Genomic DNA, 25,712 nt, shown 5'->3' with positions numbered 1-25,712 from the left:
TTGCTATTAAGTTCTCAGTTACTTTAATACAATTTTAAGACTAAAATATAGTCACATTTTGCTCTGGATACAGATAAGCCTGCAAGTTATTCCAACAGCACTGACCTTTAAAATTTCTTCTTTTCTTCAGAATACTTCAGTGTTTCTTTCCCCTGCCTGAACTTTAGACTTGTATCTTTTGTTCTTGATGAGAAACCTGTTTTAGTCCACAGTACAATCTTTATTTGAATACCCTGAGGCATACTGAATAAGTTCATGTAATCAAGGAAATCTTGTGCCCCAGCCCTCTAAGCTGCCACACACCAGTTGGCTTCAGCTCTGGCAGCTTAGTAACATTTATTTGCATATTTACAAATTAATTATTTGCATAATGAAAATGCAAATCAATACTGCTGGTATGCCAGAAGATTGTGAATGGGTTTGCTGGTCTGTGGTATAAAATAGATTGGGAACTACTGTTGTGAAGAGTCTGGGAGGAGAAAGTGTAATCAGGTACCACAGGAGGATGAACCTATGGTAAGGAAGGTATTGGGGAAGGCTGTAGGGTAGTGGCTCAGGAGATCATAGCTGTCACACTGTTTCCAGAGACAACAAAATATGACGCAGCAAAGCATTTATATTGTTGGTTTACATGTAACCAGACTGGAAAAATCAGTGTCACAGCCAGGAATGCAGGGTCTGTAGTATTTCCACAGATGCTTTTTATTTTTTCCCCTTGTCTTAGCCTCTGATCCATGCAGATTCCCACTGAGTCTTCTCACGGGTGCAGACTTCCACCCATGTCGCTCAGCGGCTCAGCTTGCAGGATCAGAGTTTTAGGGCATGACTGCACTACAGCAATACAATTACAGTGCTGCAGCTATGCTACTTCAGTGCCATAATATACACTTTTGTTTTTCCATCAGTATATGTAATCCACCTCTTCAAGCAGTGACAGCTAGATTGATGGAAAAACTCTTCCATTAGCATAGTCACATCTGCACTGGGAATTCATCTTAACTACTGTGCTGGGAGGAGAAGGGGTGAATTAGTCAACTTAAATGTACAGGCAGTCCCCGACTTACGCGGATCCGACTTAAGTCGGATCCGCACTTATGAACAGGGCTTTCTCGCCCCGGAGGTCGAGGTAGCGGATTGCTACCAGCGAGCTCCGGGGCGAGAGAGCCCCGTTCATAAGCTGCTCTGGTGCCCCTGGTCTGCTGGAGACCGTCTCCAGCAGACCAGGGGCACGGGGCGGGTTCCCGTGCTTCTGAGGCTTTGCCAGAGCAAAGCCTGAGGCGCGGCACCCCGCTGCCGCTGCGGCTCTGCTCCTGGTGTCCCTGGTCTGCTGGGGGGGGGGGGGGCGGCGGCTAGTGTGCTCCCCCCAGCAGACCAGGCTTTTGTTTTGGACCCTGGAGCAGAGCAGCTGGGGCGCTGCCGATTGGTCCTGCAGCGCCGCTCTGGGCACTACTGGACCAACCCAGCAGCACCCCAGCTGCTCTGCCCCAGGCGTCCCCAAGTCAGCCGCTGCTGAAACTGACCAGCGCTGACTACAGGAAGCCCGAGGCAGAGTTGCTCTGCCCCAGGCTTCCTGGAATCAGCGCTGATCAGTTTCAGCAGCAGCTGACTTGGGGAAGCTTGGGGTTCTTAAGTTGAATCTGTATGTAAGTCAGAACTGGCGGTCAGTTTCAGCAGCGGCTGAATCTGGACGCCAGTTCCGACTTACATACAGATTCAACTTAAGAACAAACCTACAGTCCCTATCTTGTACGTAACCCGGGGACTGCCTGTATATACATCTCATACTGTTACATACCTAATAAGATGTAGAGAAATCTTTTGTTTCTGGTGTTCCAAGGTGCAGCTGTAATACTTCTGTCTTAATAAATATTATCAGATTGTGTTTCATGTTGGCATTGTCACTTGAATTCCCATGAGCTTAGTGTCTAGTTCATATCAAAACATACTCAGAAATGTCATGTACTTGTAAACATTGTCTAACTTAAATAGTCTCACTAAATGGTGTAAGGCAATACATATGTTAATGTATATACAAAAATGTTTGTTCCTAATTTATGTGACTGCTCATTTCCTAAAACATTTGGTTATAATTCTTAAGTTGTCTTTGGAAAATGACATCAGCAGGTAAACACAAACATTGGAGTGGAAAATGGAATGTTTAAAAGGCAAAAGCAGCTTTATATTTGTAGTTAGCTCCTATGTATTCTCTCCTTGTCCAGATACCCTGCTTTGGGAGACGAGTTATCTTCATAAAGCAAGTCTGTTAAGTTTTGTGCAGGAGGAGTTTTTTGTAAATAATGTAGAAGCTTGTTTCCTTTGTAACTTCTGATGTTGTCTATATCCTGTTTGGTCTTTTGAAATTTGGCTATATATGGTGGATGTTCCACCTTTATAAACATTATTCTTTAGAACTTTTAGGTTAGTGTTTTTCTCCCTTCTAGTTCTAATAATCAAGGTATAATACATAGAAGACTTACCAGGCATTGCCCGGGTCCTTTAGAGCAGGGAGCTTACAGTGGGGGGAGAGGTTCAGAAGTCAGGGCAGAGCCTTGGAGGTGTGTCGGGGGCTCAGGGCAGGAGGTTGGGGGTGTGGTGGGTTCAGGAGTCGGGGGCCAGGGGGGTTGGGACAAGCTCAGGGCAGGAGGTTGGGGTGTGGTGGGTTCAGGAGTCGGGGGCCAAGGGGGTTGGGACAAGCTCAGGGCAGAGGGCTAGGAATGTGGTAGGAGGTGCAGGAGCCAAGATTGGCAGGTGAGAAGGGGCTCAGGGCACGGGTGGAGATGCAGGAGTCTGGGCAGAAGGTTGGGAGGAGGGTGAGCAGGGTTGCAGCTGTGCACCCCACTTCTCTTTGCCATAGGGTTGGCACAGGCCGCTGCCCCAGGCCCAGCCCAGGGTGGTGGGTGCTGCTGGCCAGCAGCTGGTAACTGAGGCACTTGCTGACCCCATGTCATGCTTGGGGTATAGCTGCTCTTGCCAGCACACACACCCCTCTCCTTTTCATGTGAAACAGTCACATTCCACGCACATCCTATTATCCTGGCACAACCAAACCCTGACCTTGCTTTAAGTTATGAGAAGAGGAAGCTGCATACCAATTTTGATGGTCCTAACTCCTACCATTTAGGGAGAGTTCTTGAACAGACTCTGACGGCTGGACAGACACACATTTCTAAAAAATATAACAAGACGATAATAGTCTTGAAGGCTTAAGTGTAACACCTTATCCCACTATAATCTTGGTCATAGATTTACTGTATAAATAGGTTCTGCCATCTGACTCGTAATTTTGTCTAACGTGTTTTGAGTTTCATATCCACCAAAAGTGGATTCCATAAGGAATAAGTACAAAAGTCAGTTACACTGAACCATAATATTCTAACAAATTTATGATTCCTCCACAGCATATCTGAGCACAGTAATGTTAAAGACTCTTTTCATGCTTACCTTCTCTTATGTTGAGACAGTTCTTAAATTTAACACGCCTACAAGGATGTTGGCCTGAATAAAAGATGGTCAGACTCTTAGGTCATATATTAGACGAGGAAAGCCTATTAAGTTACCCATCCTATGAAAAAGCAGAAAATGTCATTGCACTCATCCTCCTTTTTCTCATCTCAATCTAAGCCAGGTACCAATGGCTGTACTATTGTGTAGATTGCTACAGTAATTAGGTAGTTTCTAAAGCCATGTGTTCCTGGCAGTTTAAATTGGTGTATTCTCTTCCTATATCTAGTGATCTACATAACTGTACAGTTATTTGACCTAGGCCTTTTAAGTAAACAAACTTGGCTTTATGTCAAACTTGTGAGCATGTTTTGATTACTTTCACGTAACTCATAATCTCTGCTACTTTTCTGTCAAATTTGATGGTTTGAATATTGAAAGAAATAAAGTACAAGGCACCTTTAATTGCAACAAAGAAATGGATTTTGTTTTTGACAATGATTCGGTTGTTAGTGAGCTGTTTTAAATAACCTTTTTTTAATATACTAAACTTAAAACTGTGTGTATTGCATGCTTGTATTTATAGAATGTAGCTGTGGACTAGTCTAATGCTGATTCAGCTAGAGAAACTTGCTGTAGAATTCCCAGCACATTTTTCTCTGAACTTATCAGGAGATAAAACATACCATAAAATGATGTCTGCTTCTCAATATTTTATGAATTCCAGCTGTACATGCTATGAATGGTATGTGGAATACAAGCAATTTCTTACTGCATAATTTTTTTTGTGTGCTTTTGTTTGAGAATTAGGAATGTTATCAGTTTAACACCTATGTACTTTTCAATTGAAGTAGAACTTTTTAGCTGATATGGTCTGGTCCTTTCTTTGGAGTCCAAGATTTCAAAGTCTGCAACATAATTTTTGATGGAGTGGACAGTTTCTGCTGACTGTCTTTGCCTTGACTTTGGCTAGTGAGAGCAGTCAGAAAGAAAAGTACTGGATTGGAAGCCCTACACTGCTGCTACAAGGTCTTACTATTAACATTAAAAATTTAGATTCTTTCTACTCTACCTTGGAAAGACTCTTAAGTTGATTGTAAAACTCTTTAGAATATTATATCAGTAATCATTCAGGTAGACTCCTCTTAGGGATGATGATTTTTTTTAACTCTTTAAAATGTGGGTTTTTCTAATTAACACCTGTTGAACACAAGTAACTGAAACAGGATAAAAGTTGCCGCTGAAGATTCAGCATCCCTCCTGCATCCCCTTTCCATTATGCACTGAGAGCTCAATCCTCTACCTTGACACATGTAGTTATGACTATTAGAAGCTTTTTAATACCTATTTGTACTTACCATGGAGCTCCTGTTAACATCTTGCTAACAAGAACAATACTCTAAACGAGCAAGGTTCTAGTTCAGGTGTTGGTGAGACCTTAGTGATAATTGTGAACTTTTCTTACATGGTAAATTATACTGTAAGGACAAAGTTTTGCAGTTTCTGGCCTGTTTTGCTTATAGGAACTACTTTATATACTTCTTCGTTAGCCTGTTGGCTTATATGCTGCTCGTCCCCCAAGATGGGTAGTTAAGTGGTAAAAACTGTCAGATTCTTTCAAAAGAAGAGCCTATATTTTAGAGGTCAGTGAACTTTTGGCTTCCCTCCAATCCCGGTAAATTGCTAGTGGGCCATGAGGCTTTGTGTACCTGAAGTGTCCACAGGCACAGAGCATCGAAGCTCCCAGAGGCTGCGGTTCGCTGGTTCTGGCCAATGGGACTGGAGGGAAGTGGCAGCCAAACTGTTGCTTTCCACAGCTTTCACCAGCCAGAACCAGCAAACTGCAGCCACTGGGACAGTGGGGCTCCATGTCTGTGGATACTCCAGGTAAACACAACCTTCCAGCGCACCAGCAGCTTAGCCTCATGGGCTGGGAGCCAAAATTTGCCAACATATTAGATATTCAGTTCAATTCAGTAGAGCTTAAAATCATCAACTTTTAGTCTACATCCATTGATAAGATGACCTCTCCTCCCCTCTCCTGCGCTCATTGATGCTTCACTTTTTTACCCCAAAAATTGTGCTTATGAATGAGTATATAAGGTAATATGCTTGTCCCAAGGAGACTATGCTTGTCGATGTCTCCTAAGCACCCTCTTCGGACCAGTCGAGCCAAGTTTGCTTCCTGGTTTTCTAGGGAGCTGATGGCAGCAAAACAGTCTGCGACGGCTAGAAAGCTGCTGGAGGAGAACTAGAGCTGAGTCTAATCAACTGCAGGTTAGAGCTGAACTGCGAGCTTACTCTGTGATAGTGCTGACAGCGAAGAAGAGCTACTTCTCTACCCTTATCGCATCCACACAATGCCGTCCAGCAGAATTGTTTTGAGTAGTGTGGGGCCTGTTGCAGTCTGGCACTCATGACACAATAGAGGACCCTTTGGCCCCCTGCTGCAATTTGTTTGCAGAGCATTTTGCAAATAAGATCGCCCGCATCCAGTTGGATTTAGACCCTGGTTGCTGTGTAAGTGGGGTGCAGAATGTGCTGAGTGCACCACCCAGTCTTTTTTCTTTGGATCAGTTTCACCTATTGCAGATTTAGGATGTGGACAAGGTGCTTGGAGTATGACCGACCACGGGCTCACTTGACTCCTGCCCTTCATGGTTTATTAAATCTAGCCAGGAAGGGATGACTGGCTGGGTTCAGGGGATTATTAATGCGCCTTTTAGATCTGGTATGATTCCTGCTGCCTTGAAAGAGGCAGTGATAAAAACTGTTACTCAAAGAGACTTCCCTGGACCCACATGACTTAAATAACTATCGCCCAATTGCTAATATTCCCTTCTTGGGCAAGGTACTCGAGCAGGTGGTGGCACTGCAACTCCAAGCTTTCTTGGAAGAAACAGACTACTTAGATCCATTTCAGTCTGGCTTTAGGCCTGGTTTTGGAACTGAAACAGCCTTGGTTGCCCTGGTAGATGATTCACGCTGGAAGATAGACAAGGGGAGTGCATCCCTGTTGATTCTCCTAGACCTCTCAGCGGCTTTTGATACCATTACCATGATACCCAACACCGCCAGGCGTCCCAGAAGGATATTGGAGGCACTGTTTTGCAATGGTTCCGGTCTTACCTGTCAGGATGCTTTCAGAAGGTGGAGCGAGGGGGCTGCTAATCCACCCTGTGGCGATTGTGCTTTGGGGTCCCTCAAGGTTCCATCTTGTCCCCTATGTTGTTTAATATCTACATGAAGCCACTGGGAGAGGTCATAAGGAGTTTTGGAGGGTGGTACATCAATATGCAGATGACACCCAACTCTATTTCCCTGTGACATTAGAACCAGGTGTGGCGGTGACTGATCTAAATCGGTATCTGGAGGCACTGATGGTTTGGATGAAGTAAAATAAACTGAAGTTGAACCCAGATAAGACTGAGGTCCTGTGGATCAGGAGGCCACCTGTTCTAGATGGGGTTACTCTTCCCCTGAAAGAACAGGTATGCAGCTTGGGAGTCCTTCTAGACCCTTTAACATTTGAAAATCAGATTTCTTCAGTGACCAGGAGTGCCTTTGGGCAACTTCGTTTGATCCGCCAGCTGTGACCCTTACTGAACAAACATGATTTGGCCACAGTGCTCCATACTCCAGTTACATCCCGACTGGATAACTGTAATGCACTTTGTGGGGCTGCTTCCAAAGAGCCTTTGGAAACCTCAACTGGTCCAGAATGCGGCTACTCGAGTTTTAACTAACACTAGTTATACCGAGCACATTATGCCAGTGCTTCGGCAGCTGCACTGGCTTCCGGTGTGTTTCCGGGCACAATTTCAGGTTTTAGTTATGACCTATAAAGCCTTAAATGAGTTGGGTCCGGGGTATCTGAAGGACCGTCTTCTCTCATATGAACCTGCCCGGGGATTGAGGTCAGCTGGGGAGGCTTTGCTTCGTGTTCCCCCATTTGTGGAGATAAGATTAACATCTACGCGGAACAGGGCATTCTCAGCTTTTGCTCCCAGGCTGTGGAATTCTCTTCCTCGGGATATTCGGAAGGCGCCAACGCTAGCATTGTTTCTGCGTCAGGCTAACGTCACCCTTTTTACTCATGCTTTTAAAAATGTTTGAGTCTGTCTGTGTGTGTTCCTCCTCCCTATACGTTTTTAGCTGGTTATGTCCCTCTGAGGTTTCATATTTTAAATTTGTATATATATTTGTATTTTGTTTGTCCTTGTAAGCCGCCTTGAATATTTTTAAATAGAAAGGCGGGGTAAAAATATTTAAATAAATGTTTGTCCATCAAAAGCTGGAAAGAATGTGGGTTCTGGTAAACAGACTTGATAATCTTTCATTGTAAAACTACTTTAATTCTTAAAATCCCAATGTGCTGTATCAGTGTAATTAACTGCGTGCAGTCGTTCAGCTATCTCTGGGGGGAAAAATACCATTAATAGTAATGAGCAGCACTACACAGGATATCAAGATAGTTAGCTACAGTAATCTTTTGAACCAAGAGGAGGAATTTTATGGGAATAATGCCGTTCCCTTAACTAGATATTGGGCTGGATATGATTTAGGAATGTGAACAGGTAACCAGTTAAAGGTTACCAAGGATCAGCCCTGTGGGGTTGCAGGCTCCCAGCCTGCCCGCAGCTCTGGCCACTCCTGCCCAGACCTCTCTGCTGATGCCCAGTTTAATCAGTTAACCAATTAAACTTAATGTTTAACCAGTTAACTAATTAAATGCGATTTTACATCCCTAAAATAAGTTCATGTTCTTTCTCTTATAAAAGCTGTCTTAAATCATTGATTACCAGTCTCTAATTAGCTGTCTCTCTCCCAGGATCACTGTGCCTCCAAAGCCAAAATGGTCGCTGGCCTAAAGCCAACTTCAGAGGAAGTGTCTTCTACTGAAACTCTTCTCCAAGTCTTCCATTTGGCCCACCCAGTCATTGACATGGCCTGCTCCTTATTTAACTTATAAGTTCTGAAGAGGTCACAATATTAAGTGAGACAAACTAGTTGGGGTAAACTATTTAGTTTGAGGGAGATAACAGTAGTTTTGAGTATCCCATAGTTTCATATAATTGGCCACAACTTAAATTGAATTGGATCAAAATTATTCTTTGAGCATGTCTGGGTGAATTAATTCATTGGCTTGTCAACTGGAATTCTCACAGGTCAGTGAATAGTAACAGGCAGCAGCTCTTTGGTTCTTAATGAATTAATATAATTATAATATTGAGTATGGAAACACTTGCTTCACAGTTGCATTTAGGTGTGTACAGCCGCTCTCCGAGTTACGAACAAGTTACAGACCAACATTTGGTCCGTAACTCGAAATGTTCGCAACTCAGACCCCATTGAGTTACACGTGACCGCGCTGTTTGTAAGCGCGAGTCATGTTCGTAACTCTGGGACCGCCTTTACCACCGCTCCATGGGAGCTTCGGTCATAAGTGCGAACAGTCGTAATTCGATCATTCGCAACTCGGGGAGCGGCTGAAGTGTATATGGGTGGTGTTTTTGCTTTTTGCTTGTGTGAAAAAAGTAGTACTTCTCTTTTTTCTTTTTTTTTTTTTTTTGAGTTGTGTTCTTAGTCTTCTTTCCTGTTTGTTCCTATTTATGACATGAAAGCTGGCCATTGCAGCACAGTGGGAATTATGGAAAATCCATAATAGAATTTATAGCTGTTCCAAATGTTCACTGGTTGCAGTCCAGTATGGGAGCATAACTCAATGGTATGCAAAACAGACATATTGCTAGAGCCCTGCAAATCCACAGATATTCTCAGTTTATTTTTGCAGATAAAGATTTTGTATCTGCCAGGGCTCTATAAATTGATCCCCATAAGAATGAGTGCATGTGAAATTAGTAGCTTTTTTTTAAAGCTTGGCTACTACAAAATAGATTAGTGACTTGAACTAAACTGTTCTATTTCCACTTTTACAGGTTCATTTATGTCCATATGGTAGCATTTGTATGACTGAGAATTTGGCATGATGATTTGAAATCCCTATTTTGATAAAACTTCTTAAGGCATTGAAATAGACACCCTCTTAACTCGCATTGCTTTGATTTTTGTGGTTAGCTTTTACATCATTTTTCTTAAACTACAAAGTCCCTGGCTAATAGATGTCATTTAGCAGGAATTTAAAAAAATACTTTTTTTTTTTGTGTCTTCTCGAAATGGAGTCAACTCTGTGATTGGGATTATAGAAGGAATTTCTGAATGTCAGCCTGGATGGTAATGGAAAGACTGGGTTTAAAGGGACACTGAATTTAAGTTTTTAACTGACTACACTTGAGTTTCTGAAAGACCACTCTTTTAAATAGTGGGCATTTAGCAAGACTGGTCAATCAAGAAGTATATTAATTATTGCTGTTTAGCACAACTTGAAACATAAGAGGCCGATGGTGGTGATAGGAGGTTACATGATAAAATAAAGGCTTGGAAGGAGAGTAGCACAGTTCTTCTTCGATGGTTGTAGCACTCGGGTGACTCTAAAGACAAAAGAGTTCCTCTTTCTCTTCATCAGTTAAAATGACTGGAAGTGAGGGTGTGGCAAGCTACCTTTTACATTTATTACTCCTATTAGCCAGCTGTTTCCTTGCCTAGTAATGCTGTTTTTCAACCAATTAATATAGCACCCTGGTAGAAACTGCAACTCTCCCTAGCATATTCATGCACTTTCATGGGCACAGCCCACTTCTTCAGCTATCTGGTTATCTGAAGAAGTGAGCTGTGCCCACGAAAGCTCATGATACCATCTACATGTTTTGTTAGTCTTTACTGTGCTAGTAAACTATTTGCTGTTTAAGTTTTTCCTGTTCAGATGAGCTCGGCTACCCCCTAAAACTTTTTTAGCACATTCATATTATATTGGGGATAGGCATCTCTTCAGTGTGTTGCCCTTTCACCTTGCTAGTGGAAGACCCTAAGTCTACTTTATTTGTTTCTGGATAATAGATGTCATTCAGCAGAAATTTAAAAATTGACTATTTTCTTATATCTGTAGGTCATTTTTACTTAACTACCTGAAATATATCTGAAGTGCAACTTTAGTTCCAAATTGAGGAAACATGTTGTATTTTGAGCCAGTAGGAATGTTCTCTAAGGTAGCAGAAAATCCAGCTTAGTATGTAACTAAAGTCACTATTATAGATGTGTATGAAACTCTCACTACAGATTCAGATGTAAAAGGTAGCTTATGTTGACTTAATATACATTTAAAGGAGTCTGCATAGCATTAGGGTTTAGATTTAAAGTGAGTATATTTTTGGAGGAATTATTCTAGAGAAGTCAAAAGGGTTATTGATATATTTTATAATGTCAATTTAATGTAGCTGAAGGGAAAACATTTTGCTCAAATCTGAATCTTGCCTAAAGCCTTTTTCCATGGTATTCCAATTGATTTTCTATGGGATCATTTAACTTTAGCATAATTGCATACCAAGATAAATAATGCTACTCTTCCAGCATGGAATAACCAATTCAGTGCACTGTGAATTGTTTGGGCATTTTGGATTTTCATGTTTTGGACTACACTAAAGTAAGATTGAGTTGAAGATGGTGAAAATTCCATACCCCGGAACAATGTGACTAAGCCAACCTCACCCTTGATGTAGACTAGGGATGTAAACGAGTAGTCAACTACATAAGAACAGCCGTACTGGGTCAGACCAAAGGTCCATCTAGCCCAGTATCCTGTCTACCGACAGTGGCCAGCACCAGGTACCCCAGAGAGGGTTGACCGAAGACAATGATCAAGCGATTTGTCTCCTGCCATCCCTCTCCAGCCTCTGACAAACAGAGGCCAAGGACACCATTTTATCCCCTGGCTAGTAGCCTTTTATGGACCTAACCTCCATGAAATTATCTAGCTTCTCTTTAAACTCTATTATAGTCCTAGCCTTCACCGCCTCCTCTGGCAAGGAGTTCCACAGGTTGACAACACACTGTGTGAAGAAGAACTTCCTTTTATTAGTTTTAAACCTGCTACCCATTAATTTCATTTGGTGTCCTCTAGTTCTTCTATTATGGGAACTAATAAATAACTTTTCTTTATCAGCCCTCTCCACACCACTCATGATTTTATAGACCTCTCTCATATCCCCCCTCAGTCTCCTCTTTTCTAAACTGAAAAGTCCCAGTCTCTTTAGCCTCTCCTCATATGGGACCCGTTCCAAACCCCTAATCATTTTAGTTGCCCTTTTCTGAACCCTTTCCAAGGCCAAAATATCTTTTTTGAGGTGAAAAATCTTTTTCTATACTATACGATTAACTGATAAGCCTAGGCTTATAGGTTAATCTTGTTGACTCCTCGAATCCCCCTCCCTTTCTGCCTCTCTATCAGAGGCAGCAAGGAGGGGGGAAACGAGCTGGTTCTGGAAAGAGCTGGTTTTAAAGATGACTTCCCCCCAGCACCAGCTGCATGGTTTTGCTTGCCCAGACTCATTGCAGACAGAGGCTCTATCGGCCTCCCCAACAGCAGCCTCTGTCCGTGGAAAGCTCAGATCTCCCATAAACAGGGCTCCTGCCACCCTTCACTGCTGCTTCTCTATCAGGGGCAGCAGTGTGGGGCAGTTGGCAGCTAATCTGCACGGGGAGCTGTTTTTTAAACTGGCTCCCCTTGTGGACTGGCTCCCACCTGGCATCCTGCACTGATGCCTCTGATGCAGAGACAGCGGCAGGGAGCCCCTGGGAGTGGGGCCAGGTTGCTGCCGGCTCTGCCCTGGGAACTATAGTAAGTAACCAGTAAGAATTCATTTGGTTACTTGACTATTCAATTATCCGATAGCTAATATTCCTTGTGTAGACTGTACTAGGGCTCCACACTTTTTTTTTAAGGGTTGAGTTTTCCTGTCTTTAAATCTGAAAAGTGTCTAGCACAAGGCTCAATATTAAATGGGGCACTCGAGGCATCAATGCAGCGCAAATAGTGAGAGACTCTATTAATAATTTCTTGATTTATTAAATAAACTTCTCAGACTTTCTTCTTGAAATATGATGGTGATTGCCATTTTAGTCAATTTCATTGTTCCTGAAGTTTCTATATGCAAAAGTCTTGTCTGTTTTGCCTCAGCTGTTCCATAAAATATTCCATTCCAGCATAAGATTACATTTGCAAACTGCAGGCAGATGGGTTAGCTTGGCAATGTGTGTTTGAAAATTGGCCTTTATTATGGCAGCGGCAATAATAGCTGTTTATAAAAGGCTATTTTAATGGCTGCTAACAAGGTTTCTCTAACCAATCTCCACCACTTCGTGGATTCTCTGAACTAATTAAAATGGTATTTATGGTTACAGTGACTTGCAATTATCTAACAGCAGTCTTGCTTTGAATTTGAAGTTACATTTTGTGCTCTAGAAGAGGTTGATAGAACTGTTCTGTATGCGCTGAATGTCAGAACCTTATGTTGGCAACGTCACTACCCACAGGCAAAAGCAAAGTTCATCTGCCGTAGGCTTTCCTGCTGTTGTGTTGTACCAGAAAATTATTAATAGAATCTTGGCTCCAGTCAATGTGATTTTTCCCTAAAGTGGTTAATTTCAGAAGAAAAATCACTAAAGAGATTTAGATTAGGGATGCTAGTTACAGTGTAATCAAATAGTTGTGTAGCCCATATGAAATCTTGTTGGTTATGTGACTGTTTGATAGTCATGGGGGTGGGGCCAGCAGCCAGTGCACTCCCGGCCCTACTCCTGGGGGACCCCTGCACTTTTCTACTTCTCATATACTTTGTAGGGATGTAGGTGTTGAGTTGACTATCTGATAAGCAGATGCTTACAAGCCTCTTCTCTCCCAGCACCATATCCATGGGGAGTGGGCAGCGGAGGCAGAGGTGTAGCAGGGGACCAGGCATGAACCAGACAGCTGATTCCTGGCTCGTGCCAGGTCCCCCTGCAGCACTTGTGATTTTTAAATGTATTAAGAGCCATAATATATATACCAGGCTCTTAATACATTTAAAAATCACAAGCACAGCGAGATGGGGGAGTCCAGGTACAAGCCGATAATCAGCTGTCCTGGATCGCACCTGGCTCTCTCCCCCCCCTCCCCCCCCCCATGCTGCACTTAGCCTCTTAATACATTTAAAAGACAGAGTCACAGTGGGGTTAGCTCCCGGGACCAGGAGCTAACCCCACTGCAGCTCTGCAGTCTCTTCCCCCCACCCCCCACACCCCCCAATCAACTAAATGACTAGTCAATGGAAATTCCGTTGACTAGTCAATTAGCTGATTAAATCCCATTTAACATCCCTAATACTTTGGCCCCTACACACACCCAAGAAAGTCAAGTCTCCTACTGAACTTTTGCCTATGCGTGCAACTTCATTCGTGTGCAGCACTACCTGCCGAGTGCTGCAGCTGTGTCAGAGCCATTATTCAGGACATCGGGAGTTTCAAACAGCTTCAGGCACTGTGTGCATATATATATACAGTGAGTTGTGCAAGGATGAAAAGACATGAAATGCATTATTTTTTATACTGCCTGGCAGATAGAAATCTCCTGCCCCCTCCCCCATGGCTTATAAGTACCAGTTTTATATTGATGTGAATCTCTCTTATGTAAAAGCATTGTCAAATGGAAAAATAATAATAAAGCCTAAGGGAATATAGCAACACCTGCCATGAACAATACATACATCTGATTTTAACTAAGCATTAGCCAAAAGCATATTCTGTGAATTGGTATTGTCATAATAGCTATGAAATGTATTAAGCAAAATTATCTGCTTTACAGGATTGAGGAAAGAGACTTAGGAAAGTGACCTGCTCGTACCATCTCCATAATGTTAAAATATTTTATTGAAGTTCTGTGCTCCAAATATGGTGATGTGATAAAATTGCACATATTCTGGAAAATGAGTGTAACTTTGCCCTTTAGCATTCCTAATTAACTTGTATTTCCAGTGGGTTAGTAGGGATGTTGACATGTAGACAACTACAATGATGAACCAGTAAGCTTGGTCTTATTGGTTAATCTTGTAGACTACACACATCTTCCCTCCCCCTCCTTGTTGTGTCTATATCATGAACTGACTTCCTGCTCCCGCTGCCTCTGTGAGAAGCTCTCTTTAAAACCTGCTTCCCTACAAGCACGGGATCTGCCTGCCACTCCCACCCTGCGATGCTGCCTCTGTAAGAGGGTGAGGGGGACAGGCAGCAGCCGATACGCGTGGGGAACTGGCAAAGCCTGTTCCCTGCACGTGCCAGCTCTGTGGACCCACCTGCCCTCCTCCCTTTTGGGGGGGTAGGGCAGGCAGGAGCCAGCTGGGGGAGGGTGGAAGAAGCATTAATAGTAATCACTTCGTTATCTGGTTCATTTGATAAGAAGGATGCAGTTGTGTGTTAATATGGGCAGATGCAAGGTGTTGTGTCTTAGCATAAAGAATGTAGGCTGTTCTCACAGGACAGAGAAATATAGGAAGCAGTGGCTTATATAAAGGGTCTATGAGCGATGGGGGGGGGGGGGCGGAAGGAGGCAGGGGACGACAACTGACTGTGTTCCTAGAATGATGCTGTAGCCAAAAAGCCTAATGCAGGTCTGGGCAAAATATGGCCTATAGGCTTGTTGCGGCCTCCAGGGGCCTGAACCAGGTTCCCTGTGTATCCCACCCGTGCATGCTGCTTAGAATAGCTCACTAAATGTTGTGATCCCAGGGGAGTGGCTTGCATGTTGTTCCTGCCCCCAGCATTATCTTGCAGCTCCTGTTGGCCAGTTTCCAGCCAATGGGAGCTGCCTGCAACGAGCAAAATAACCCTCCCCTGTTTGGACTTGCAGCTTGTGCAGGGGGTGGACGGCAGGGACCCTTGCTGAGAAACCAGCTGGGCTGCTGGCCGACAGACTCCCAGCCTCTCCTTCCTCCCAACCGTCTGCACCCCTACCCAATGTAACCAAAATGTTCTGCATCCCTTTTCCTACACCCCTCCCCGACCCTGCACTGCCTCCTACGCCACTCCTTGAGGTCACAAAACCCTCCCAGACCTTGCACTCCAAGTCTCTACCATTGGTCACAACCCAAATTCCTGCACCTTCTCCTGCATTTCTGCCCCAGGTCACAACCCTCTTCCAGACTCCGCACCCTCTCCTACATCTCTCCCCTAGGTAAGAATAGCCTCCTGCACCCATACCCTCTTCTTCACCCCAATCCCTTACCCCAAGCTTCCTTCTGCACCCTACCTTATTTCAGACCCCCTCACCTCCATTAACATCATGGAAAAGTGGGGCCATTGCCTTTAGCATTTATGAAATTCTTGGAGTGCCCCCTCGATCAAAAATTACTGGCCATGTCTGGCTTAATGTGATATATAAACTAAGATATGGATACGGAGTTTATGTTACTGCTATTTATTACACTAGTGAGACCTCTACTGAAATATTGTCCAATTTTGGTGTCCATGTTTCAATAAGAATGTTGAGAAATTGAAGAGAATGTCAGAGGAGAGCCATAAAAATGACTGCACACTAAGTCTCAGGGTGAAATCAGTTTAATTTATTGAAGGGAAATTTTAAAAAAATGCTTGATTCGTTTATAGGAACCTAGGATAAGAGTAGGAGAGACCTGTAGTATAGGGATGTTATATATCGGGTAACTGAATAGTCATGTAACCACATGAAATCAGTAGTTCCTGGGGGATGGGTCCAGCAGCCAATATAATCCTACCCCACTCCTAGGGAGCTCCCTATCACCCTGCGCTGCTACCTTTCTATCAGGCAGTAACATGAGATTTCAGGTGAGAGCTGGTCCATGAGGGGAACCAGTTTAAAAACCAGCTCCCCATGCAGACTGGCTGCCTGTTGCCCTGTGCTGCTGCCTCTGATACAGAGGCAGCAGTGTGGGATGGCAGGAACCCCTGTCTGTTGGGAGTCTGAGCTCCCTAGAATGAGAAGATGCTCTGCGGGCACACAGATCCCTCGCGGATGAGGGCTGCTGCCATGAAGCAGCAACTACCTGTGGTGTGCCCAGGCTTGCAGTGGACAGAGGCTGCTCCGTGGAATGCGGAGCAACTTCTCTCTGCGGGATGCTCAGATCCCCCCCCACAGAAAGGGGCTGCTGCCATGAAGCAATCTCTGCCTGTGGTGGGCCCAGACTTGTCCTGCCCCCGCTCCCCACTGCTGCCTCCAATTGGGAACTGCCCCCTCTGCGGCTCTGCCGCTTAAATGTAGTAAGAGCCAGGCAGTCAGTTTGGTCCGGGACCAAACTCTGCTTTTGCTTATTGGTTAATCGACTAACGGACATTTCTACATGGGCACTCTACAAAGTTAAAGTTGATCAGATAAAGTCAGTGAGCATAAATTGAAGTGTATAAAACTGCTTCCAATTCCCCCGTCCCTAAAATGCTTTTATTCCATAATAATCCTCCAAGGAGGATTAATTTACAATGACCTGAATTCTCTTGTTTTGTTATAACTGAGGTATTTGTAGCCTACTGAAAAGTTAAGAACACAATTTCAAAAACCTCAGTAGTGACTCCTGTTTTGTTAGTTAAATTAGACTCCCTTCTGCATACAGAACTGAATATTTCTGAAGTGACAACCCAAGTCTACCATCTGGTGAAGAACTAAGGCACATAGAAAAATTGGGCTGTCTCCAAATTGTCAGCCTACTTATTTTTCCAGCAGCTTCAACTCAAGAAACCTTTTTCTCAGCCCTACTACTGTAATGGACAGACCAGACAAGGGATGTTAAATTTAGATTAATTGGCTGTTGCTACACTTCAAAGGTGAACATGCTGTGGGAGGCACGGGGCCAGCAGGGAACTCCAGCAGTCCCCTACTGGCACCGGACTCGCCATGGTGTTTCAAAGCAGCAGTGCCACATGGAGTCATGGTCAGCTGAGGACTCAGAATCCCCAGCTGACTCCAGGCTCCATGCATCACTGCCGCTTTGAAACGCTGCATGGAGCCAGCTGGGAATCCAGACCCCAGCTGGCCCTGGGCTCCACATGGCACTGGTGCTTTGAAGCATCCCCTTCTTCTCTCCTCTACCACCCCCCCACTTGCTGCCTCTTTCTGAAACAGGCAGCAGGGGTGGGGGAGCAACTAGTACATGAGTCAACCAGTCGTTCACACCCCTAGACAAGACCTGTGGGGGTCTAAAAGCTTTAGTAACCAAGGAGTGAAAGCTCAGAGAATGTTGCCATATTATAAGGTGAGCATGTGGTGTTCCATCAGATCCATCAAAACTTCAGAATGTTATTTCCACATGTTGAGTCTCAGTGTTGACACAGCAAACCAAAGCATACAGTTTTGCAAAGATTTCTGTGTTGAAGGTTCTTATTAAAAAGAAACAACTGTTGGGGCATTTAGAACAGCAGTGTCTTTTGACTAACTTAAAAAAAAAGTGACACTGACAAGATCCCAGAATATAACATGCCAATATCTTTCTGAGCCCCATATAGTCTGATATTTGTGGAAGAACAAAGCATTCTGAGTAGGGATGTTAGCAAATAGTTGACTGGAATAACAAGTTATCACTCTTCTACCCCTCCTCCCCCCCCAAGCTGTCTCTCTGAGGCAGCAGGGGGATAGGGGAGGCTGCACCAGCAGCTGTCCCTGTCCACAGGAGTCCTAGTGGGGAGCTGCCCCTCCCCCCCCCCCCCCCCGCCCCAGAGCAGCCCCTGATTGTGATGGACAGGGCTGGCCACAACCAGGGGCTGCTGGACTCAGTGCGAGCTGTGACCGAGCAGTCCCGGTTTGTGCTGGTCCGGGACACTGCACCTCTGCATTTTAAATGTAATAAGAACCTGACAGCCGGCTCCTGGTGCTATCCCCATTGTGGCTCTGCAGAGTGGTCCTTATTGACTAATCGTGTAGTCAATAAAAAATGTACAAATTGCATCAACTACACAATTAGCCAGAACCACAATTTAATATCCTTAATTCTGAGGTTTTTCTAATGAACTAGAGGTGTAACATTCAAAGTAGTTGAATGAGATTTCATAAAATGAGATGGTGTCCTAATGTAGAGAGAAGCCAAAAGGCAGAACAAATTTCTCCTCAACTTTCCTTTTATACAGGATTGTATCTTATACTGTAAAGTGAGCAACTTTCTGACTAAACTCAAATTTTGACTACAGCTTCAGATTTGTTGATTAGCGCTCCCCTGTTTGTTGTAAAATGAGAGAATTTGAGTAACTTATCCTTGTCTTATAAGCAGAGAGAGTACAAGAATGTCTGGTAGAAGCTCATTACAGTATTTGCAAGCACAGTAGCTACTAAAACTGCTGCATGCACCATAAACTTGAAAATAAAACCTGTCTCAGTACTACTGTCACAGCTTTAGCCTATCATTAAGACTTGCCTTGCCTGCCAGATTTAAATTTGAATTCTTTGCTGCTAATCCAGTCACTATATAGGACCACTGTAGGATCAGTTCACCGGTGTGTAGTTTGTGTGGCTTGTCTACATGGTGGGACAATGTGACCTAAAGGGCGCTGAAGTGTTGAACATAAATTTGGTACACACAAATCCTGCAGGTGCACACTAAAGATTTCTTAGCATGCTCTATCTAACTCCGTGCTCTTTCAACAGTAGTACTTTAATGCACCCTCGGAAACCTTTAGTGCACACTGCTAGGGTCTATACCAGGGCTAGTCAATTCTTTGTGGTCAAGGTATAGAAAATAATTTTGAAAAGATTATAAAGTCAGAGTCAATTCAGAATTGTTTGGCACTCTGAATTTAGCCTGTTGACTGCTCCATTGTGTACTGATCAACAGTGCACAATATGCAGGTATGTTTTAAAAGTCATAGCTCCAAAAGTACATTGCTGCTCTGTGAAGGCAAGCCCTAACATTAGCTTAAGATAATGAACTCTGGCTACTCCACTCAAGTTAACCTAAGTTGCTGTGAAGATAAGCCCATTTTCTATTGCAGTTCATAATTGAAATAAGCAATAATGGGAGCTTTTGTTATAATAATTGTCATTCATTTACTTGCAGTATTCTAGGATTTTTTATCAAGACACTGTTATGATGAGATTTTTCTAGGATGGCTTTGTAAGCCAATCAGCATCTTACTATAAAGAGCGATGCAACTGGTTCCTCCTCCCTTAGAGAAAATATGTCACCAGTGGTTTGTATCTTGTCATCTTTGGGTTAGGAGCAAATTTCTGTCATCATCCGTGCTTCAATCCCTTCTTGAGTAGCACAGTGAACTGAGAGTTGAAGCAAGCCACAAACCTAACACATACTTGTTTTCTCTTTACATATCCGTGAATGTTGTAATAGTTCTGAACTGGCTGATTTTAATGGTTTTGCTGTTGTAAATACAAGGTCTTTATAAACTATTACAGTGGCTGTTGTACCTCGAACCTTGCTTCTATGGAGCTGTAAATAGGCAGATTTTTTTATGAGTTTGCAACTTTATTTGGATTGCCTTCGCAATTGCTTCTACAAATGTTAGCCATGCCAGCATTATAGTCACTTAAAAAGAAATTTAAAAATAATTCCCATGCAAACCATGTGCATTTGGAACTCCACTCTAATTATTTAGAACCACAGGCGCTAAGCCAAAGTAACAGTCGTTTGGTATAATAAAATCATTGCACGAAACTTCCAGTTCCACTAATATTCTACTTCCAGTTTTAAATAGATAGCCTGTTGATAGCTTAACATGGCAATGTCTTATTTGTGTATCATATGATGAGGCCATAAAAGGGGCAGAAACAGTAGCTAAGTGCATTCAACACCTATAACAGTTTTAGGATTTGACTTGAAAAGTAGATGCTTTTAAACGTAACAGTGAAAGTCTCATTTTGTAGTGTAAAATAGTTATCTGTTTCTGCATAGCATATGATTGACGCTAGGAAAGGTTTTTTTACATACCAAATTTTAAGTGCATTTAAAATGAGATTATAAAAGGTTTATATACTATGTATGATACTTCTAATTGTACTCACTAATACTTCTACCTTTTTTCTAGGTGAATCTGGACTGGGAAAATCAACATTAATCAACTCATTATTTTTAACAGACTTGTATTCCCCAGACTATCCAGGTCCTTCACATAGAATTAAAAAGACTGTACAGGTATGTGCAAAAAAACTACCTTGTTTTTTGTGTTGTAATTTGCTAATTGATAACAGTAGAAGATAGTGTTTTCAAGTTAATGTCCAGGAGAAAACTAGCTTGTACAGTATGCTTGTTGTATTTTTATCTATTTTAACCTGCATTTATCAATAAGCTCTTCAATTGTGTGATTGCCACTGTTGCCTGTGATGTAGTCAAATCCCTCTACTGTCCTACAGGTGGTCACCAAATGCTCTGTAGGTCCCTGACCCTTCAGTCATTCCAGTTACTGTTCAGAAGCAAGAATCTCTGTAGAAGTGAGGTTGTTACTTTGTAAATGTGCATGGCTTTTTAAATACAAATTCACAAATGCTTAGGTTCATATTGAACATTGCAGAGTAATAAAAACGTCTTAAATACCTTTCCTGTTTTTCATTTGCCTTTTTAAAAAGTCTGGTCTTCTGACCTCTCCTCACTCCAGTTTTCAAGCCATCCAACCCAGTCCATATCTCCTCTTTGTGCCACCCCGTGCAGTTGTTTTAAGATGATAATCTTGGACAAATTGAAATTGCAGTCACACTTACAAAACTATTCAAGAGGCTATATTCCTCCTTGTTATCATTACACCAAAATGGTAGAATGCTGTAGAATTTAGGTAGCATGATACCTCTTTACATTATTGTTAAAGACTTTGCGAACTGACCAAAGCAGGGCAGTATGAGATGTGTTTTTTGTTTTGTTTTGTTTTTTAAAGGGGAACTGAACACTTCCTCAAATGCACTGCATTGAAATAAGTTATACAATGCTTGACGTTAATCATGGGTAGCTAACTGAACATGAGCTCCCATTGCAAAACTGCACCGAAGAAGGCAAACCTAATCCTTGAATGTTCAAGCAGGATGAGTAGAAAAAGGGTATTGCCTCAGGACACTGCATTAGTGAAACAGTTATTGGACTACAGTGTCCAGGTCTGGAGTTCCATATTTCAAAAAAGGATGCCAATAACATTAGAAAGGGTTACAATCTTTTTTTAAAAAACATCAGGGTCTGGGAAACATACATGTATATGAGACGGATGTCCGTTTTTTTTTTTTCCCCAAGAGAAGGTTACAGTGACTTGGTTACCGTGTACAAATTCATACATGGTGTAGAGACTTTAGTATGTGGCTCTTGAAAGCAAGCAGAACAAAATACAATGAACTCATGTGGGTAGTAGCTGAAGGTAGATAAATTCAGAATAAGAATAACTTGCAAATTTTTAACAGTGAGGGTAATTAACTATTGGAGCAAGTCAGGATGGATTCTCAATCACTTCAAGTCTTTATCTGGATTGGATATCATTCTAAAAAATGGGCAAAACAGAATTTATGGGCTCGTCCAGAAAATACTGGATGAGGTTCATTTGGCCTCTCATGCAGGTCAGACTAGATGATCAAAATGGTCTCTTTGGGCCCTAAAATCTGTTACTTTTACATCTGAAAACGATGCTTCTTACTCTACCATAAGAATTCAGTGAAATCAAGTGTATTGTGATTGAAGAGGATTCTAACCTGATGTACATTCATACAAGTTGAAACACCAACTGACACTGGACAGCCATATGGCTTGAAAGTAGTCAGTCTTCCTCACCACACCAGCACATTTGTTTAACTTTGTCCAGTCTCTGTTCAGGTGCTTAAATTAGAAGGTTTCATAAGGATCCTAAATTCTATAGTAATTGTATGAAGGGCATTCATCCCTCCAGGAACTGTTGCTATCTTTAACTGGCAATCTGCCTTTTCATGTACCATTATCTCATAGTGGCTGAAAATCAACAAGTATTATCTTTTTCAGTGGAAAGCCTGTCTGTTTTTTCATGAATTACACAGAATTAATTTCTGGTAGGAGAATTCAGAAGAAGCCATAAAGTAAATGATCCTGTGTGAAATAAGTCCTGCGGCACCTTATAGAATAACAGATACATCGGAGCATGAGCTTTCGTGGGCAAAGACCCACTTTCTCAGATGCATGTAGTGGAAATTCCAGAGGTATATTTATACCTGTGTCTGGAATTTGCACTACATGCTTCTGACGAAGTGGTCTTTACCCACGAAAGCTTATGCTCCAATATATCTGTTAGTCTATAAGGTACCTCAGGACTTCTCGTTGTTCTTGCAGATTCAGACAAACACGGCTACCCCTTCTGATACTTGTGTAAAATAGGGACTATAGATATTGTCTAATTTAATAACCGTGTAACCTTACAAAATCTTAGCAGTTACACAGTTATTCAATGGTCCCCAGAGGCTGGGCCGTAAGCTAGTATGCTCCTAACCCCACTCCGGGGAAGCCCCTTGCCATCCTGCGCTGTTGCCTCTGTATCTGAAGCAGCAGCATAGAGGGACAGAGGAGGCAGCTCTGTGAAGCTGGTGCACATGAGGAGCTGGCTTTTAAGCTAGCTCCCCCGAAGCACCAGCTCCCACCTGTGACCCCCATCTCCACTACTTCTGTAGGAGGCAGCAAAGGGGGGCAGGTGGCTCTGCATGAGCCGGAACACATGGAGAGCCAGCATAAAAGCTGGCTCCCTGCATGTACCGGCTCCCGCATGCCCTCCTCCCTTCTCTGTGCTGCTGCTTCTCCATCAGAGGCAGCAACGCCTGGAGTGGGGGCAGGCAGTCCCGCAGGAGCCAGTGCTTGTGGGGAGCCAGTTTAAAAGCTGACTCCCCATGGGCACAGACTACTCCCTCCCCCCATAGCTGCCTCTGATACAGAGGCAGCGGGGGCGGGAGGGTTGCATATAGTGGTTAGGATTAACCAATAAACCCAGGTTTATCAGTTAATCATTTCACGACTATGTGCTAACACGCCTAATGTGAAATAAATATATATATATATATATATATATATATATATATATATATATTTTATCAGTTAACTATTGTAAATGGTGTGTGATATGTAGAAATGCTTGATCCAATAGTAATATAGTAGACTTTCATTAGTAGCAATATATTTATTGCTCCTATGTGGCTGTTGCTATTTTGGGGAGTGTCCTCAATTCACAGTAGGGGAAATGTTGTAAATGGCATTTGCTCTTAAAAAATGCTGCAGCAAACTAGAATCTGCTGTAAGTGAGACTGAGACGTTTTATTCAGTTTTGTAAGATCTAGTATAATGTAAAATAGACCAATCTGACCTGCTTAACTAAAGTGCGTGGGAAAATGGCCATTTGGAATGGATTTCTTAAAAGTTTTAAATTCCAGGACATGAACTAATTTGTTTTCCATTAATCTCTTGGGAATACATGTAAAACCAGATGATAGGATACAGTTGGATTCTAGCTGTGAATGACACTAGTTTACAGTTGTTTTCTGGATCTGTTCCAGATGTTGCTGCATTCTGAGATTTTGACCATGTATGGACAAACGTGTTCACTTAGTTCACAGAAGAAAAATAACTTAAACAGGATGAATGGCACAGGTTCTTAATATTGCTCTTAATTGACACTAACAAAAGTAACATTTGGTGTGCTGTAGAGGGCAAAGTTTTGACTATCTCACCATCAGGAAAACCACCATCAAATTTCTTGGCATATTGAAAGTCTAAAAAGCTAATTGCCATGGAGAAGCTTTCACTCTAAGTTAGTTGAAACCTATTAAAAACATGAACAGCCATACTGGGTCAGACCAAAGGTCCATCTAGCCCAGTATCTTGTCTTCCAGCAGTGGCCAATGCCAGATGCCCCAGGGGAATGAACAGAACAGGGAATTATCACGTGATCCCTCTCCTGTCATCCTTTTCCAGCTTCTGACAAACAGAGGCTGGGGACACCATTCCTACCCATTCTTGCTAATAGCCAGGGCTCGACAATTAAGGTAATCTACTCACCACAGGCGAGTAAATTATAGCCCAGCACGGCGTCGCAGCACAATCAGTGCATGTGCAGCGCCCTGAACCACGCGGCTGGCTAGCGGGGCTCGCCACGGCTCAGCAAGCCCTGCTAATAGCCATTGATGGACCCAACCACCATGAATTTATCTAGTTCTTTTTTGAACCCTGTTAAAGTCCTGATCTTCACAACCTCCTCTGGCAAAGAGTTATACAGGTTGACTGTGCGCTGCATGAAGAAAAGCTTTCTTTTGTTAGAAACCTGCTACTTATTAACATAAGAACGAGCAGTTATAAAGTTAAATTATGGGAACAAGTAAATAACTCTTCCTTATTACTTTTTCCACACCTGTCATGATTTTATAGACCTTTATCATACCCTCCCCCCCAATCTCTTCTTTTCTAAGCTGAAATGTTCCAGTCTTTTTAATCTCCCTTCATATGGGACATGTTCTAAACCCCTAATCATTTTTGTTGCCCTTCTCCGAACCTTTTCCAGTGCCAAGATATCTTTTTTGAGATGAGGCAACCACCTCTACATGCAGTATTCAAGATGTGGGCATTCCATGAATATATATAGTCAATAAGATATTCTCCATCTTATTCTCTATTCCTTTAACGATTCCTAACATTCTATTTGCTTTTTTTTTGACTGCTGGTGTGCATTGAGTGGATGTTTTCAGAGAACTATCCACAATGATGCCAAGACATCTCTCTTGAATAGCTATAGCTAAATTAGATCCCATCATATTGGGGAGTGGAAAAAATAATTTGCAATTATCAACATTAAATTTCATTTGCCATTTTGAGCCCAATCACTTAGTTTTGTGAGATCATCTTGAAGCTCTTCACAGTTTGCTTTGGTCTTAACTATCTTGAGCAGTTTGATATCATCTTCAAATTTTGCCACCTCACTATAAACCCCTATCTCCAGATCACTTATAGGTTGAATAGGTCTGATCCCAGTATGGACCCTTAGGCGATGCCACTAGTTATCTCTCTCCATTCTGAAAACTTCCAGTTTATTCCTACCCTTTGTTTCCTGTCTTTTAACCAGTTATTAATCCATGAGAGGACCTTCCAACTTATCCCATGACAACTTACTTTACTTAAGCGCCCTTGGTGAGGGGCCTTGTTAAGGGCTTTCTAGAAATCTAGGTACACTATATCCACTGGATTCCCCCTTGTCCACATGTTCGTTGACCCCCTTCAAAGAACTCTAGTAGATCAGTAAGGCATGACTTCCCTTTACAGAAACTGTTGAAAGGTCACTGAGGTTTACATAGCTAAATAAATCCTCAAGCAGAATCCTGCTAACCATGCTACTCTGAGATAGGGAACATCACACTTTTGAAAATGCTAGGCATATTATATGTATTCCTTCAGTTACCACCTTAA

General features: G+C 42.7%; 1 protein-coding gene across 3 annotated transcripts in view; it reads left to right on the top strand.

The window, feature by feature from the left end:
- The window catches only part of SEPTIN7 (septin 7), a 122,517-nt gene that overhangs the window by 41,405 nt on the left and 55,400 nt on the right, over nucleotides 1-25,712 (top strand). For all 3 annotated transcript variants that reach the window (XM_075921751.1, XM_075921749.1, XM_089776548.1), the window contains one exon: nucleotides 20,362-20,468. In XM_075921751.1, coding sequence (XP_075777866.1) covers nucleotides 20,362-20,468 — 107 coding nt within the window. The remainder of the gene's footprint in view (nucleotides 1-20,361; nucleotides 20,469-25,712) is intronic.

The sequence above is a fragment of the Pelodiscus sinensis genome, chromosome 2, assembly GCF_052426305.1.
Source record: "Pelodiscus sinensis isolate ZL-2025 chromosome 2, ASM5242630v1, whole genome shotgun sequence".
NCBI classification, from domain to species: Eukaryota; Metazoa; Chordata; order Testudines; family Trionychidae; genus Pelodiscus; species Pelodiscus sinensis.
The sequence above is the reverse complement of the archived record's forward strand: the minus strand, read 5'-3'. Positions and strand labels throughout refer to the sequence as shown.